The sequence below is a fragment of the Podarcis bocagei genome, assembly GCF_964188305.1.
Source record: "Podarcis bocagei genome assembly, chromosome: 7".
NCBI classification, from domain to species: Eukaryota; Metazoa; Chordata; class Lepidosauria; order Squamata; family Lacertidae; genus Podarcis; species Podarcis bocagei.
This window is the reverse complement of record NC_138132.1, coordinates 66,433,089-66,449,523: the sequence shown is the minus strand read 5'-3', so window position 1 is coordinate 66,449,523 and position 16,435 is coordinate 66,433,089. Positions and strand designations below refer to the sequence as shown.

General features: G+C 46.4%; 1 protein-coding gene across 5 annotated transcripts in view; it reads left to right on the top strand.

Moving 5' to 3' along the window:
* Nucleotides 1–13,608, top strand: part of CHD5 (chromodomain helicase DNA binding protein 5) — a 59,541-nt gene extending 45,933 nt beyond the window's left edge. For 4 of the 5 annotated variants that reach the window (XM_081201344.1, XM_081201346.1, XM_081201345.1 and 1 more), the window contains 8 exons: nt 657–791; nt 1,778–1,886; nt 3,479–3,611; nt 4,649–4,844; nt 6,797–6,960; nt 7,691–7,805; nt 7,946–7,996; nt 11,012–13,608. In XM_081201344.1, coding sequence (XP_081057470.1) covers nt 657–791; nt 1,778–1,886; nt 3,479–3,611; nt 4,649–4,844; nt 6,797–6,960; nt 7,691–7,805; nt 7,946–7,953 — 860 coding nt within the window. In that variant the 3' untranslated portion in view covers nt 7,954–7,996; nt 11,012–13,608. Of the gene's footprint in view, nt 1–656; nt 792–1,777; nt 1,887–3,478; nt 3,612–4,648; nt 4,845–6,796; nt 6,961–7,690; nt 7,806–7,945; nt 7,997–10,397; nt 10,977–11,011 lie in introns of those variants that run through there. The other variant, XM_081201343.1, reaches the window with a different exon arrangement.
* The last annotated feature ends 2,827 nt before the right edge of the window (nt 13,609–16,435 follow it).

Here is a 16,435-nt window from a genome sequence, read left to right as displayed (position 1 = left end):
TCCACTGTCTGTTTCTGAATCCCAGTTGCTGGAAACCACAGTGTGGGGAAGGGGGGGGTCTCTTGTGCTCAGCTGCTGCTTGCGGTTTCCATTCATGGGCATCTGGTTGGCTACTGTTCTCTGGCCCCAGCAATTAATGAGTCACTTTTGATTAGCAATGAGCGATTACCCTGCATAGAGCCAGTGTTAGGACAGGCAGACTTGATGGATTCCATCCACTTTACTCGGGATATTATTAATTTAGCAGCAACTAGCCATCATTATATAGAACCCCTGCATGACTCTGGTCTCCCTAAAGATTTCATTTGGTCTGCATTGTTAGGCAATCCCCCTCCAATTCACCCTCTTTTTATGCTTTTCTTTATTGAAAAATAAAGCATACATAATGACAAGTGTGCAGAGTAAGACACAAAGAAGAAGAAGAAGAGGAGGAGGAGGAGTACCCATGCAGAAAACAAAACAGAACAAAAAAAAAGTTACTGTAATTAACCCCACCTTAACCTAATTTGGCATTTATAAAAATGCATCCCCCCTGGTTGTCCACTGTGAGAAGGGGATGCTGGACAGGACGGGCTGTTGGCATGACCCATCAGGCCCTTAGTATGTTCTTATGTTTGTGTTCTTGTGATGGGGTGCCCCTGTGTTTTGCTAAGCAGATGATGCCAAGGCAGAAGACAATGAGCTGTCAGAGGCTCAGCAGAATGGAGAAAAGGAGGAGGAGGAGGATGGGAAGAAGGACGACAAGAGTGGGATCCGATTCATGTTCAACATCGCTGACGGGGGCTTCACAGGTACACGCGAGCAGGCCCCAACCTCCTGGAAAGCCAGCCTCCCCCTGTGAGATCCTGGTGGCTCAAGCTCTGTTCCTTTATTGGTTAAGATTGGAGGCATGCTTCATTGTTTCCATCTCGGCTCCATATTTTTGGTTGGAAGTTGGGAAGCTCAGAGCAGTGACTTATACAGAGACACGGCGAGCAGCAGTCTCCTCAGAAGGAGGGACAATTCTGATCCAGTTGCATATGATGCATTACCTGCCCCAAGCAGAGGCTGAGAGGAAGGATGCAAAGCTAGGGCAGCAAGCTGGGCAGAGACACAGCAGGCAGCTTCCTCTGAGGGCAGATAATTCTGCACATGATGCAGAGAAATGGCAGAGTTACCCTCTAACTGGGAGGAGGAGGGAAGGACAGAGCAGTAAGTTATGCAGAGATGCGACAGGGAACCTCCTCTAAGTGTACCTAATTCTGCTATGCATTGGGAATTGTGCATTTCAAACTACTGATTTTTACTGTTTGGGGTTTGTTCTCTTAGATTGCATGCCCTGTGGGGTAGAATTTCTTACTTCAATTGCGTACAGAGCCGTGTACATTGATGGCGCTATATAAATAACTGTTCAATATTAATATCAAGAATATTGGTAATAATAATAGTAATGATGAATTCACACAGAGCCATAACACAGGATCAGAGGTAAGGCAGAGCCCTGGCAACCCACATAGAAATGTAGGGAAGGGACCCTTAAGGCCCATCTAGCCCAACCCCCATGCAATGCAGGAACCGCGAGAATTTCTTGGCTTGGTTTCCTGGACTCCTGGGCAGCCTGCTGTCACTGGGCTCCCTGTGGAGCTAATAACAGCGGCCTCCCTTTGAGAGTTTGTGCAAGGCTTCCTACCCACAAGGGCTGTGGAAATGCCAAGCATTATTAAACCTCCTCTTGACATTCCAGTCCGCAGCTGGTGTGGCGCCTGAAACGCAGCATCTCTCTGCTCTCGCTTTACAGAACTGCACACGCTGTGGCAGAACGAGGAGAGGGCGGCTGTCTCCTCGGGGAAGATTTACGACATCTGGCACCGGAGGCACGATTACTGGCTCCTGGCAGGAATCGTCACGTATCCTTGGCGTGGTTATGGGAAGTCAGGGCTGGATGCAGCAGTGGTTTCCTTCAGCTGCCTCCTGCTGAGTTAGACCATTGCTCCATATTGCTCAGTATTGCCTAAACTGACTGGTAGCAGGGTTTTAGGCAGAGGTCACTCCTAGCCCTACCTGGAGGCGCTGTCAGGAATCAAACCTGGAACCTTCTGCATGCGAGGCAGATGCTCTACCCCACTGAGCTACGGCCCTTCCCTGTTCCTGGCCCATGTTCATTTTGCACATATAAGTTGGTCCTACCATGTTTCTGCATTAATGTGGGCTTATTATTATGTTTTGTTTTAAAAATGCCTGCAGATTCATATTCAGCTCCCTACTTTATCTTGTGTGCGCATTTCCAAAGGTACTTAACCCTGAAATGTGCATTTTGGTATGTTTCTTGAGCTGAGGACTCAAAACAGGGAGAAGTGTGAAATCCAAAGGGCAGTTCACATGCTTATTCGGCCAAGCTGCATACACAGAGATATAATAACCTAGGCAGCTGCCCAATCTGAGTCAGACCATTGGTCCATCTAGCTCAGTGTTGTCTACTCTGACGGGAAGGGTCCTACACAGCCCTACCAGGAGATGGCACTGGGGACTGAGCCAGATGGGCAGCATACAAATCCTTATTATTACTGGATTTTGTGATGAAAACAAATGCATACAAAAAAGGCACATCACAGGGGCAAGTTCATGCAGAACCACAGTTTTTTCTCAGCAGATCTGGCCCTGATACAGGTGCCACATAATACCCATTCCATATTTGTAAGAAATCAATCATTTAGTGTGGTGGCACCCACACTTTGGAACCCCCTGCCTATTGAGATCAGGCAGACACCTTCACTCTATTCTTCTCAGTGACTGCTAAAATCATTTTTGTTTTAGGCAAGTCTGCCTTGAAATTTAGAAAGGTGAAGCAAGTTTTAATCTGTTTTCATTAGTCTATTGTTATTGTAACTTTTTTAAAAAATTATTGTTGTTAAATTTTTTTAGTGGTCATTTTATTGATTTATCTTTTTGGTAAACTGCCCTAACGTGGGGATTTTTTGGTTTTTTTTTTACAATCAATTTATTTGAAATAAATGAAATATCAGTCAACATGCAAAAATGCACTCCGTTAGGAGGAATGTGCATGAAGATTCTCTAGGATAATCTTCTATGAAAATTGCCCAAGCTGAAGTGGAAATGGGGCAAACCAAATTTAAGACTGGGAAAAGTAGAAATTGAGAGCTCCCTTCTACATCTTTCTTTTTGTTGGCTGTTCCCAGGCTCTGAAACTCTCTTCCTAAAAAGCCTCACTGGCTCCCACCGTGCTGTCCTTTTAAGGACAGCACTTTTAAGGAAACGGATGGTACTGTGATGTTTTTATTGTTATTATCTGTAGTTGTATATTCTATTAATGTCTGATTGTTTTTTACATTAAACCCCCCCCCCCCCGTTTCTATTTTATCTGTAAGCCACCTTGAGTCTCTGTCAGGGAAAAAGGTAGGAATGAATGAATGAAAGGAGATTTTTCAGATGCCAGATGGTTCTGTTGTTCCCTTAACGCCTCTCCTCTCTGCTGCCTAAGTCACGGCTACGCCCGCTGGCAAGACATCCAGAACGACCCGCATTATGTCATCCTGAACGAGCCCTTCAAGTCAGAGATCCACAAGGGTAACTACTTGGAGATGAAGAACAAGTTCCTGGCACGGCGGTTCAAGGTGGGTTTCCAGAAATACCCGTTCGAGAGCGACCACATTTGCAGAGGATAAAACCTATCACCAGGTCTCAGCAGCAGTAGCAAAGACGAGCTTCCATGGACAGAGGCAATGTACCTTTCAGGGTGGACCAGGGCCTTGCAGAGCCAGGCAGAGGCCCAGGCCAGGTAGATAATGTGCCTCCCCTTTTTTTACCCTGGAGATAACTGAAGTCTTATAAATAAGTAAGTATATAAATAATTTTCACAAAAGTTATGCTGACAAATAATTTTATTTCAAGGCTTGAACTGTATCTGCATATAAAGACAAAATGGAAAATATAGATATACAATAGTACTTTTAAAAAATACATAGGGAAAAGGATTATTTTAAGTATTTACATTTAAAAATGCTTCCCTAGCAATTGTGAATATGCTGACCGAGGCCCCCTTTCAAAAAGGAGGCTCGGGCCAAGTGGCCCATATGGCCCCCCTTCTGTCTGGGCCTGGGGTGGACTGATGTAAATCAGGAGTGGGGAGCATTTGCAGCCCCGCAAATGTTACTGGACTCCCAACTCCCATCAGCCCTGGCCAGAATGATTCAATTGAGGATGTAACATAGCCTGAAGGGTCCCCAGATGTCCTCGCTCCTGATGCAAACAGAGACAATTTAAATGGGTGTTTTAAATCTCTGCAGCCTGCCTTGATGTGCATCCCCCTGTGTAATGGGATATTGAAAGGATAAGGCTATCAATGGCGACTAGGCATGATGTCTATTCTCTGCCTCCACAGTAGCAGCAATGCTTCTCAATGGCAGTTGCAGGAAACAAGAGTACTCTTTGGGCTCCTGCTTGTGGGTTTTCCATTAGGCCACTGTGAGAACAGGATGCTGGACTAGATGGGCCACTGGCCTGATCCAGCGGGCTCTGCTTATGTTCTCCTGGTTCATGTTTCGCCCATTCTGCTGCTCCTCGGCTGCTGATATCTGTGTATGAGGCCACCTCTGCCTCTTGGAGGATTCTGCAAGGTTGATGGAATGTGCTCCCCGTATCCTCTTTGCAGTTGCTGGAGCAGGCGCTGGTGATTGAGGAGCAGCTCCGTCGGGCAGCATACCTCAACATGACCCAGGACCCCAATCACCCAGCCATGGCCTTGAACGCCCGCTTGGCTGAAGTGGAGTGCCTTGCTGAGAGCCACCAGCACCTCTCCAAAGAGTCCCTTGCGGGGAACAAGCCCGCCAACGCTGTCCTTCATAAAGGTGGGTCTTTCCCAAAAAGGGATCGCTTTCCCCGCTCCCTTAACTCCCTCCACCTTGTCTGCTTCTCCCATGCCAGTTGGGAGAGTGGTGGCTGTAGGAATAACAAGGACAACAGGAGGTTGAAGGCAGGTGAGCTGTGCAGAAGCACGCTGGCAAGCATGCTCCAAGCAGGCTGCCGGCTAGTTCTGTAATAAAAAGGTAAAGGGACCCCTGACCGTTAGGTCCAGTGGTGGCCAACTCTGGGGTTGCGGCGCTCATCTCGCTTTATTGGCCAAAGGAGCCGGTGTACAGCTTCTGGGTCATGTGGCCAGCATGACTAAGCCACTTCTGGCGAACCAGAGCAGCGCACGGAAACGCCGTTTACCTTCCCGCCAGAGCGGTACCTATTTATCTACTTGCACTTTGAGGTGCTTTCGAACTGCTAGGTTGGCAGGAGCAGGAACCGAGCAACGGGAGCTCACCCCATCATGGGGATTCGAACCGCCGACCTTCTGATCAGCAAGCCCTAGGCTCTGTGGTTTAACCCACAGCGCCACCCGCGTCCCGTAGACTTCCGTAGTCCCGTAGTTCTGTAGAGGCTCCTTTTATTAGCAGAAGTCAACAATTGGAAACAGTAGTGAAACCACTCTGAACATGACGTATTTCCATCTAAGCACATTTCCAGCATTAACAAATACACGTGTTAGCAGGTGTTTCCCTAAAATGTTTTCCCTGGTACTTGATTACGTCTGCATCCCTGGTCATGCTGCAGCCAAGCGTTATGTCTAGTAACCAAATCTGTGAGAGGACAAATGATCAGGGGGAAAACCCTGTTTGCTAGCCAAGGAGGCAAAAGGTCACGGAGCGTGGGCGCAATGCTCCTTGGCACACCGTTGCATGCATGGTGCGAGGTTTGCCTCAGCACAAGCGGAGTGTCACCTCCACAGTGGCTAAGAGAGAAAATAGCTTTTTCAGGTTCTAAGGGAACCTGAACTCACACTATCAGCTGTGCTGTGGGAACACTGGCAAAATGAACTACTCGGATCAACAACAGCAGCAGCAACAACAACAACAACTGGAATTTAAATGTCTGCAATCAGTAAATATAACTCTGTGCGTGTTGTGGGTGTGGGAAGGAGGGGAGAGTTTGCACAGTAAGAACACCCCCAAAGGGTATATGACTCATCTCTCTCTGCAGAGAGGGCAGCCAAGATGGAAAGCAGGCCTCACGGGGATTGGGAGTTGGAGATGTTTAGCCCAGAAAAGGGGATATGAATCCATCTTCAAATATCAGAAGGGCTGTCCCACGGAAGATGGAGCAAGCTTGCTTCTTCCTGCCCCAGAGTGCAGGCCCTGAACCAATGGACTCAAATTGCAAGAAAGGAGATTCCGATTAGACATTAGGAAGAACTTTCTGACGGCAAAAGCTGCTCAACGGTGGAATGCAGCTCCTCAGAAGGTGGTGGACTCCCCTTCATTGGAGATTTTTCAACAGAGGTTGGATGGCCGTTTTTCAGGGATTCTTGAGCTATGATTCCTGCATTGCAGGGGTTTGGACTAGATTGGGGGGTACCTTCCAACTTTACAATTCTGTGTCATCGACTTGCATTTCATAGCTTTTTGGGCATCCCATTGGTTACAATTCTCTCTCAGAATCTGATCCCATAATCAGCCCATCAGGCTCACTTTTCTGTCTATATCAGGAAAACAATAAATGATTTATTTTATTTTAATTTTTTATAAATGCTGTTGCATTAAAAAAACACTAACAATTTTATCATGGGATAGGTTTTCATGGGCTGCACTGTGCTCTGTCAGATGCACCCACAGCTAATGGGTTTCCTATGATGGCACGTACTAAAATAAAATTTAAGAAATGGCAGCCTAAGTTACACAGAAGGAAAAATCTGCGGTGTTGCCAGATGGGTTGGGTACAGGTTTCTGGGGCTCACAGGTGCCCAACTGTCTTGCAGTCCTAAACCAGCTGGAAGAGCTGCTGAGCGACATGAAAGCTGATGTGACTCGGTTGCCCTCCATGCTTTCCCGCATCCCACCTGTGGCCGCTCGCCTCCAGATGTCCGAGAGAAGCATCCTGAGCCGGCTGACAAACCGGGGGAGCGACCCCAGCATCCAGCAGGTTAGAGGCAGCGTTAAAAGGCATTGGTGCATCAGCATATCCAGAATGAGCTCCTGTTTTCTCTGGAAAGCCTTTCCCCACTAATGGGGGGTGGGCAGGGCTTTGGTTTTTTGTGTGGCCAGATGTTCTGTGTGCAGCGGTAAGGAAATGAGACAAACCATTTATCCGTTTGGGATGCAATTGCATTCCAGATGTCAAAGAGAACAACAGCTATCAGAGTTTTAGAAGACATCTGAAGGCAACCCTGTTTAGGGAAGCTTTTAATGTTTGATGCATTATTGTATTTTAATATTTTGTTGGAATTTTGAAATATTTCGAGTGGCTGGGGAATATTTGGAATATTTTGAGTGGCTGGGGAAGCCCAGCCAGATGGGCAGGGTATAAATAATAAATTATTATGATTATATTATTATTCCGAACCATATATCTGTTGGGGATGCAATTGCAATTCAGCTGACCCTGTAGCAGTTCAAATTCAAGCCTATTTCTCATCTTCCCTTACTTGCAACTCCACCCCATTTGAAATTGAGATTATAAATTCCGTGGGGCAGAGGTTTGTTCTTTTGCTAAAGTTATTTTGTACACAGCATCAATCGCCAGCATTTAAAAAAAATATCATTGTAATATTGACGGTTTCTTTGTTTCTAAATGTTATCCACCCAGAGCCTTTGGGGATGGGGTTGGTTTGTGTTTTCAAATAAATGCTCTTCCCCATCTCCTCCCTCTCCAGGCCTCTTTTGGCTCCTCCCAGATCTACAGCAACAACTTTGGCCCCAACTTCCGTGGTCCAGGACCAGGTGGGATTGTCAACTACAGTCAGATGCCCCTGGGACCTTACGTGACGGGTGAGTTGAGGTTCCTTACAGCTGCCCCCTCTCTTTTCTCTCTCTTTCTTCTCTTAAGAGTACAAATTTTAAAGTGGGGGCCATGAGTCAAAAAACAAAAGGGCATTGGGCAAGCCAGCTGTTTTCTCTCTTATCAATAGATATTTAGCCGTTTGCGAGAGTTTCCTCTGCAGTTCTCATTGCTACGAGAGGTAAGGCCACGCTTATTACTCTCTCATAAACTGTGTTCTGTCATTCTGTCTTTGGGCAGGGTGGGGGTGGCTGGCACTGCTGTGACCAGCTTAGTCTTCCTGCAGGTGGCAAACTTGCAACCTTTGGGGTTCGCGTTGTCACCTGACGGACAAAACCTTCGTTGATTTGATCCCCTGAGCTTTACGCTGTAATTCTAAGGGTGCTTTCTATGGCGCAATCCCCGGTTAACACAGTGAGTCTTCGGAGTAAACATGGAAAAGGTTCTACAGCACAACAATCCATTAATTTTGCTTAGCCAGTTGAATTTGTAGGGAGTCAAATGGCACCTGAAACAAAAGGCATTCCTCTGTTAAAAGGATTTTTTTAAAAAAAGCATGTGCTCCACATGTACTTTTCCTGGTAAGTACAAAAATAAAATCACAATTCAATAAAAATAATAATTTTAAAAACATTTTGACTAATTAACTAATCTTCCACCAGCCAATAAGTTCTAACGCCCCCTCTACCTGATTAATCAGTGCAGCACTCTTTCTTGGTATTAATTAAAATTATGTTAAAATGAGGTGGGGTGGGAGAGCCAACCTTAGGTACCTTGATCAGCAACAGCACCTGGGTGGGCAGATGCAAAATAGGTCAGTGCTTCTCCTTTAAGAGTTGGGGTGGGGAGAGATTTCAGCAGGGAGAGCATGCAGGAATAGCTGACTAGGGGATAGCTGATGCACCTGCTGAAATTCTCTCTTCTTCGGAACTCTTAAGCACCCCCCTCTTTTCCCTCTTGCAGAACTGCCCGTCTCCCAAACTTGCTCCCTTCCATTATTTGCATGGATTGAAACTCTGAGGTCACTTGCCCAGATATCCTGAGTCTCAGACCTCACCTCTTCCAGCCCACTGGACCTGTCTCTCCCAAGAGCTCTCTGGATCCCGACACCTGCACTGCAAAATGGCCTTTACTGAGAGTTGCCCCCACCTTTTAATCACCACCCTATTTTAACAGCCTTGCCCTTTAAAGCCTCAGTAGCTTTTAAAATGTTTTCTTTCTCTAGTCTTATTTCTTTCTATTAAGTTCATATCCCTTCTTTATTTCTCTGTTAAACTTCACCTCTTGCAATGAACCTGAGAAGGGGGCTTAACCATTTATTCCCCCCCCTGCACTTGTCCTCACAAACAGCACTGCAGGTAGGTTAAGCTCAGGTGGCTGAGTGATGATTTGAACCCAGGGCATCCCAAGTGCTATTCTGACACTTTAACAACACTACATTCTGCTCTCTCTAAAATGAATAGATCACTAGAGGAGCTGGCTTTCTTCTGAGAATCTTCATAGAGAAATGCCATTTTGGGGGTGAAAAAATTAAATGGATTAGATTTGAATCCCGGGACTCAAAATGGTGGTTTACTTGGGGCTATTCATCTTAATCCTCATGACAACCTGGTGAGGTAGCTTTGGCCAAGAAAGAGAATCTGCACATCAGACTAATCAAAGAGCTTTTGCTTCTCCTCAGGAAGATGAAGTTATTTAACAAACAGTGGATCTCAAATGGGGAATTGTCAGCATCCTTAGCAAACCACAATTCCTGAGTTTATTTATTTGGGGAGCTGTGACATTTAAGTATGCTGTGTTGCTGGTGTATATTTGTTGTGAAAATACTCAAGAGCAAGGACCAATGAATCTGTCGATTTCAGATTATTTCAGTTTCTAAATTTTTCCAGTCTTAAAAAGTCCTCATGCATTTTACCTAATATACACATTTTCTGCAGTATTTCTTAATATACACATTTTTGGCAAGCCATTTAACCTAATGCAATCCATTTTCATCCAATATTTTCACTGTCCATTTATTCTTACTCCCTGCTCAATTCCTGATCCACAAGAGGACCTTTTCTCTTATTCCATGACTAGCACTCAGAAGTCTTTGGTGCTATAATTCAACCTTAAATTGTGATGCATTCTGTAGGTGTCCCCCCCAATGCTTTTTAAGAACTCAACAGATGTTGTTGGCCCTGGGTGCATGGCAGGGGGTTGGACTAGATGACCCTTGGGGTACCTTCCAACTCTTCAGTCCTAAAACTCTATGAATAATTACCCTTTTCCAAATTTTAAGGAAAGGAACTGGCAGATGGTCCATCCACCATTGGGCCCAGTTCTGTTGTTTATCACAAGAACCAATCTGTGAAACCAGGAAACTGGCCAGAAAGAGGTTCTTCCTAAGGGGGAAGCAGGTGCTGCCTGGAATATAAGAGGAATGTCACCCTCAGCCCAGTTTGCTGCTGCTGAGAGTCTTCAGGATTGGGCAGAAACCCAGTTTCCCCACACGGCTTCCAATGGCCTCCACATGGCAGCTACTGCCTGCCTCTTAAGCGGACTCTCATTGATGACAGCACAGGTGCTGCTTCTATCTTTAGGTCCAGACTTCCAGTGAAGAGTTTGGGGAAGCAACCTTCCGGGTCCTCACTTGTTTCACAAGAATGTAAGAAGATCCCGCTGGATCAGGTCCATCTAGTCTAGCATCCTGTTCTCATAGTGACCAAGCAGATGCCCCAAAAGGAAACCAGCAAGCAGGATCTGATCACAAAAGCCCTCTCTCCTCATGTGGTTTCCAGTAACTAGCATTCAGAAGCATTGTTGCCTCACAACTATGGAGCCAGAACATAGCCATCAGTAGCCCTGTCCTCTCAATGTATCAACAGCTCATCTCCTTCACTTCAGATGCTCCTAGACCAGGCATCTCCTTAACAGGGTTTGAAATCTTGTGGTCCATAATGGCTTCCCAGCTTTTAAAAATGGCATTGGTCAGGCCACATGTTTAATACATAAATTGGCCCTGGCTCATGATGGAAGTACCTCATAGAATCATAGAGTTGGAAGGGACCCTGAGGATCGTCTCAGCCCAACCCCTTGCAATACATCTGTCCCATACAGGGATCAAACCTGTTATGAGGACCACACTCGAACCAACCGAGCCATCCAGGCTGAACTCAGTCGAAGGAACATAATCCCTCCATTTTTGTCCTTTCAGCAACACCCAATGGACCGCCCTTGAGCCACCTGGATATAAAGGTCCCCGAGCCCCTGAAAGATGGTGCAACCTTAGACTGCAAGGAACAGCATTGCGATGTCATCTGCATCGAAGATTGAAGGCCAGTCTTGGTGGCTCTGGGCTTGCTGTGTTCACATCTCAAAGTGTTCTTCAAAACAAGGACAACCCCCCGCATCCCTTGGGCCATTTCACAAACTTCCTTGAGACAGCAAGATTTTCACTTCCTTGTATCTTGGGTTTTTCTTTCGCACTTTCTTATCGAGGACTTGAAAGGTTTGTTGGCTGGATTACAAATGGATTCTTCAGTTTTTCGCCTGGATGCTGTCGCCCTTTCATACGCAGCTGATTGAGAGACAGGGAGCAGGTGCCAATGTGCTATTCCTCTCCGCCCCCATCCAGAGATGTGTGGCAGTCATGACTCAAGTGGAGAACCTTGCTAATGCCTGTTTGGCCTGTGCTTGGAGAAGGTACAAGCTCACTCTCTGAGCTCAGACGTTGAGCAGGCTAGGTTGGGTAGACTGAATTCTGCTGCTGCTGTGTGTGTCGAGGAGGGTCTGAACTGTGGTTGTGCTCAATCCAGATATGTGTTCAAGACTGAGGATGCAACCCGCATTTGAACAAAAAAGCCAACTGAGGTTCAAAAAGGAAATATGGACACCAAGGTCTCTGTCCAGCCAAAGACTCCTGTCGCTTTCTGCAGGAGTTAATCGTTCAGTTAACTCTCTGCCCCATTGAAATCAGTGGGACTTCAAAGTGTTTAATGTTGTTTGGCTAATGGTCACGGTGTAAAGGATTCAAGGCTTTGCAAGGGTCAAGCAATGTGGTTTTTAATTGGCCCCAGTAATGAGGGATATGAAAGCACCAAGCATGTCCTCTTCAAGGCCCATCTCACATGTGTGCATCTGTTGCTTGATTTCCCTCTGCTCAGTAACCGGCAGGTAAATTTGACTGCACCAAAAAGAGTTGTGGTGGTACAAAAGTTCCGTCTTTGGGGCTTGTGAATGCTCATTCCCAAGCAATGCAACGAAGGCATCATGAGCTGTTCTGCTATCCAGTGATGAATGTGCATGTGTGAACCAGGCCTGGGTGTACTTTGATCAAACTTAAAAGGAGATGCATTAATGTGCATTGGGATGTGAACCATCACACAGTAGAAAGTCCTCAGTGCCCCTGAGCAAAAACCAGGGCGAGGAGACAAGGGGGACACATCCCAAAGTGAATCTACAAGTGCCCAGATATGAAAACATCAATCCAGAATTGTTGATTTGATTTTGTCTGTCCACCTGTTGCCATGACCACTCTGGTCTTTCCCATAAAATGAAGACAGCTGTATATAGCTCTTCCAGAGTGTAATCTGAGCTTGGTCCCTTTCCACCTGTATATGCTTGAGCAATCTGTTCAAAGGGCCTGGATGCCTTCCTTTTTACCAAGCCTTCACTAGCTCATACAGAATGTGTCAGTGCCCCCATGCCCGTTGTCTAAATCCCCAAAATGTGCCCTGATATACGGAGAATGCCCTCTGCCCTGGATAGGTGATGGCCGAAGTGAAGAAGAGATCAGTTGCCCCAGGATTCCAGGCAAACAGGAAGGCAAGGCAAGTTCAGCACCATGGAGAGCGGTCAACCTGTGGGTTTGAATACCATGGTCAGCAATCCTGCAGCTGACATAGGCCATAGATCTTAGCAATGTCTTGGAGCAACCTTTATAACCACGGCTTGGTAATCCTTTAAGTAAACCCCCCCCCCCATGACCCTTGAAAGCTGCATCTGGCCATTTAAAGGGGCAGTGCCTTTCTTTGCATCTGCTGGCTTCTTCTAAGGCCCCAGGGTTTTAAGCAGTGGAGATACCTCCTCAGGGCAATCCTGACCCTTTGAGGAGTCTGCGGACCAAGGTGTTAGGGGTTTTTGTGCCTGTGGCTCCATATGGTGAGGACCAGGGAATGGTTCCATCTCCTTCTTGGGTCTGCCATTGAAGGAGGACTCTGCCTTTGATGAGTACTGATCTGTGTTCATGACAAAAACCAGTATTTTCCCAACAATAAGCACCTTTGTATGCATTTTTGGTGGGTTACGTGAGTATTGCAGGCACCCGGTGGATGATCCTGGGATGTGTGCCTCAAGTCTCTGCTATTTTGAATGTCCCCCCACCCCCCTTTTCAGATGCTTTCCTTCTATATATTTCCCCAATGTGCTTTTCAGAGACGGTTGCACGCTCATCCTTTTCAGCGCATGAGCACAACACTCATTTACAGTATTGGGCAATTGTTTTAACTAGCTATTCCCTGACAACAAAGCTTCTCCTGCTCCATTCGATTAAGTGAGAGTGGGAGTTTACTTCCTCATGGTACACACAAGTGCAATGCCAGGAGAGAAAGGCAGAATGTGGAGAAGCCCAGAATGGTTTCCTGTGAGCAGCTCAGGATGCCTTATTAGACTCCTAGATCTTTCTGAACTCTGACATCTGGAAGCCCCGTGTTAGCCTTAGCAAACCATGCACAGGTGAGGGGTTGGCCATTGCTGGACTTCTGATATGCCACAACACTGACCAGCGCTTGCTGGCTGCTGGAAGTTGGGAGTCCTCCACCCAATCCAAGTCACCACCACCTGCCTGCCGTGACCATTTCCCCCTGGCTTTGCCAAGGGTGTCTCAACTCTTCTTTAAGGACCCCTCTTTCCCCCTCCTCCCCTATCTGAGTAGAAAGTCTGGCTCTTAAGCTGGGAGCATAAATGCAGGTGAGACCAGTTAGATTTCCTAACATGGGTTGTGGGGTAATGAGAAAAGTGTTCCAAGCTACTTTGTCATATTGCTCCTGTGTTTTTATTTCTGTGATACCAGCAAGTGGGACATCAAAGCAGTGCTCTCCCCACCCTTGGGTGGCCTTTCTGGCAAGTTTATAATGCCACAAACTGTGTCTCCCCACCCCTTTGAATTCTGTGAGTGTCTCAAAGGGTTTCCCCCCCTGCTTTTTGTTTTTTATTATTTTTGTGTTTTAATAAATCATTTAAAAAATGAAACCTGAGAGAATGGCTGGCTGGTTCTTCTCCTGGGTCCCACCAACCTTCTGCTGTTTGGAAGATGGGAAGAGGTACGTTTACAGAAACACTTTTGACATGACGTTTGTCATTGTAAGGAATGAGGAATCTAGAGTCAATCCAAACCCGCCCTAACCATCGCCTGCTACTACCCCATGATTTAAGGCCCAAGGAGAAAACCTGTGGGTTCATCAGAACCTTGGGTCACCACAGGAAACAAGTGCCAATTTATCAGTCTGCCTCGTGAAGCTGCCAGTAAAACAAAAGAGGTTAATTGTGATTCAAGTGACCTGAGGGGTTGGGTTTGGCTCAGGACAGGATTCTAAACAATCCACACAAAAGTACAGCATATAGATTTATTCCAGATTAATAAAATAGCAATATAAGGACTCTGTTACTCAATAAGGGGGGGGGGAAATTTTATTATTTATTTATTTATTTATTTATTTATTTATTTATTTATTATTTTTAAAGGTCACTTGGGGATTTGGGGAATATTTGGGACCAAATGCGGACACCCAAAACTGCAAAGCTTCTTAGCCTAAGCTAGAAGATGCTTTGCCACCATAAGAACATAAGACGAGCCCTTTCGGATCTTATGAGAAATGCCTTTCCTGTTGCAGCCAAAACAGAAACTGTAAAGATGTTCACAAAGATGCGAACTCACCCCCAGTGACAGGACATCATTTCCCTTGAGCTGTTAACCCTGTAAGCTCTGGGTATCCTCACACGATCAACGTTGTAGTTTTCACAGTGTCTAAGCCTGCCCTCACAATCCCAGGCACTCTCTTTCCCCCAAACCTTGTTCTATCCACCCCACTTGCTGATGGAGGGGGAGGCTGAGATTCCAAGTCCTAGCCAAAGAAGAATTCAGGTCCCATAATGCTAACCTTGCACCTGGATGTGAGTATTCTGTGGCCCGGCACCCTTATTTCCAAGCCTTGGAACATGGAGTTGTGGCTGCAACTCTGTTTATTCATACGGACCTGACACCTGGTCTTTATGGAAACAGTTGTGCCCTCTGCTTCCTGAAGCCCCGTTGCAGACTATGCCATGCTGGCAATGCAGAAAGTACAGGAGCTATTTGGGCTGAGATGCCACCAGAGGGTCATGTGGAAAAGATTGTGCCACCTGTCTCGAAGTATGCACCCCACCTTGTGTTAGGGTATTGGACTAGGACCTGGCAGTCCAGAGTTTTCTGTTGTTGAAGGAGCATTCGAGCCTGCTCCCAGGTGGCTCCCCAGCCTAAACAATATTCTCATTCATAAACGATGCCAGTATAAAATCAGTGAGCATTGCAAGGAAGAATCCAACCAACACACACACACACACACACACACACACACACACTGTTCATATGACCTAGTCTCACTTGCCATTTTTTCCTCATAGGGAACCAGAGGTGGTGTTGTGGTTTGAGTGTTGGACTGGGACCCAGGAGACGAGGGTTAAAATCCCCACACATCCAGGAAGCATGCTGTGTGATCCTGGGACCAGTCACAGCCTTATCAAGCTTGCCTACCTCACAGGGTTGTTGTGGGGGTTCAATGAGGGAGAGGACCATGTATGCCACCTTGAGCAACTTGGAGGAAAATACAATCAATCAATCAATCAATCAATCAATCAATCAATCAATCAATTTTGGGAGCTAGAGGTTCAGCCAGGAAAAATATCAATGTGTCTTCCCTTCCTTCTACTCCTGCCATGTGGTCCAGAGCAGAAATGAGAGAGTAACAATCAAACAGTGTCAGAGCTAAGAATTAAGTAAGGAAAATTGATGTGAAACTCTCCCTCATGGTCCCCTTATGGGTTTTGTAGCAGGGCTGTCTCCTAGCCCTGGCAGTGCTTGTTGTGGGAGGGCCGTCAGTCAAATTGCACCCTTCTGGTCTTGGTTTCTGCATTGCCAAATTTGTCTTTCTTTTTCAAATGTTGTCCTCTAGCTATAGGGAGAGGCAGGGAGTCCTCATCTGCCTGGGAATCTTAAGTGACAGCAAGCAGCCGGTTTCCCAGTGAGCTTGGAAGGAAATGTCTGATTGGAAGAGACAAAATCATGTCTGAAGGCCTTAAAGGAAGCAAAAGGTCAGGAGCTGGACATTTCCCCATAATGCTGGAGATCTGGATCTCAGCTGGCTCTAGAAGGGTCTGTGGGAATCGCAAAAGAAGCTCCTCTTGACTTCCCTGCCCCCTCCATGCAGCTGATTTTTTTTTGGGGGGGGGGCGTGGACTAGAAAAGGTTGTTTCCTGCCTGGGGTTCTGCTGGCCACCATAAAAGCAGAAATGGGAAACCACAATTGACTTCAAGTCACCCTGTGTTGGTTGCACCAAGAATTTCCCTTGGAATAGGCCTGTCAGTCACTGGCAGGGGTACCAC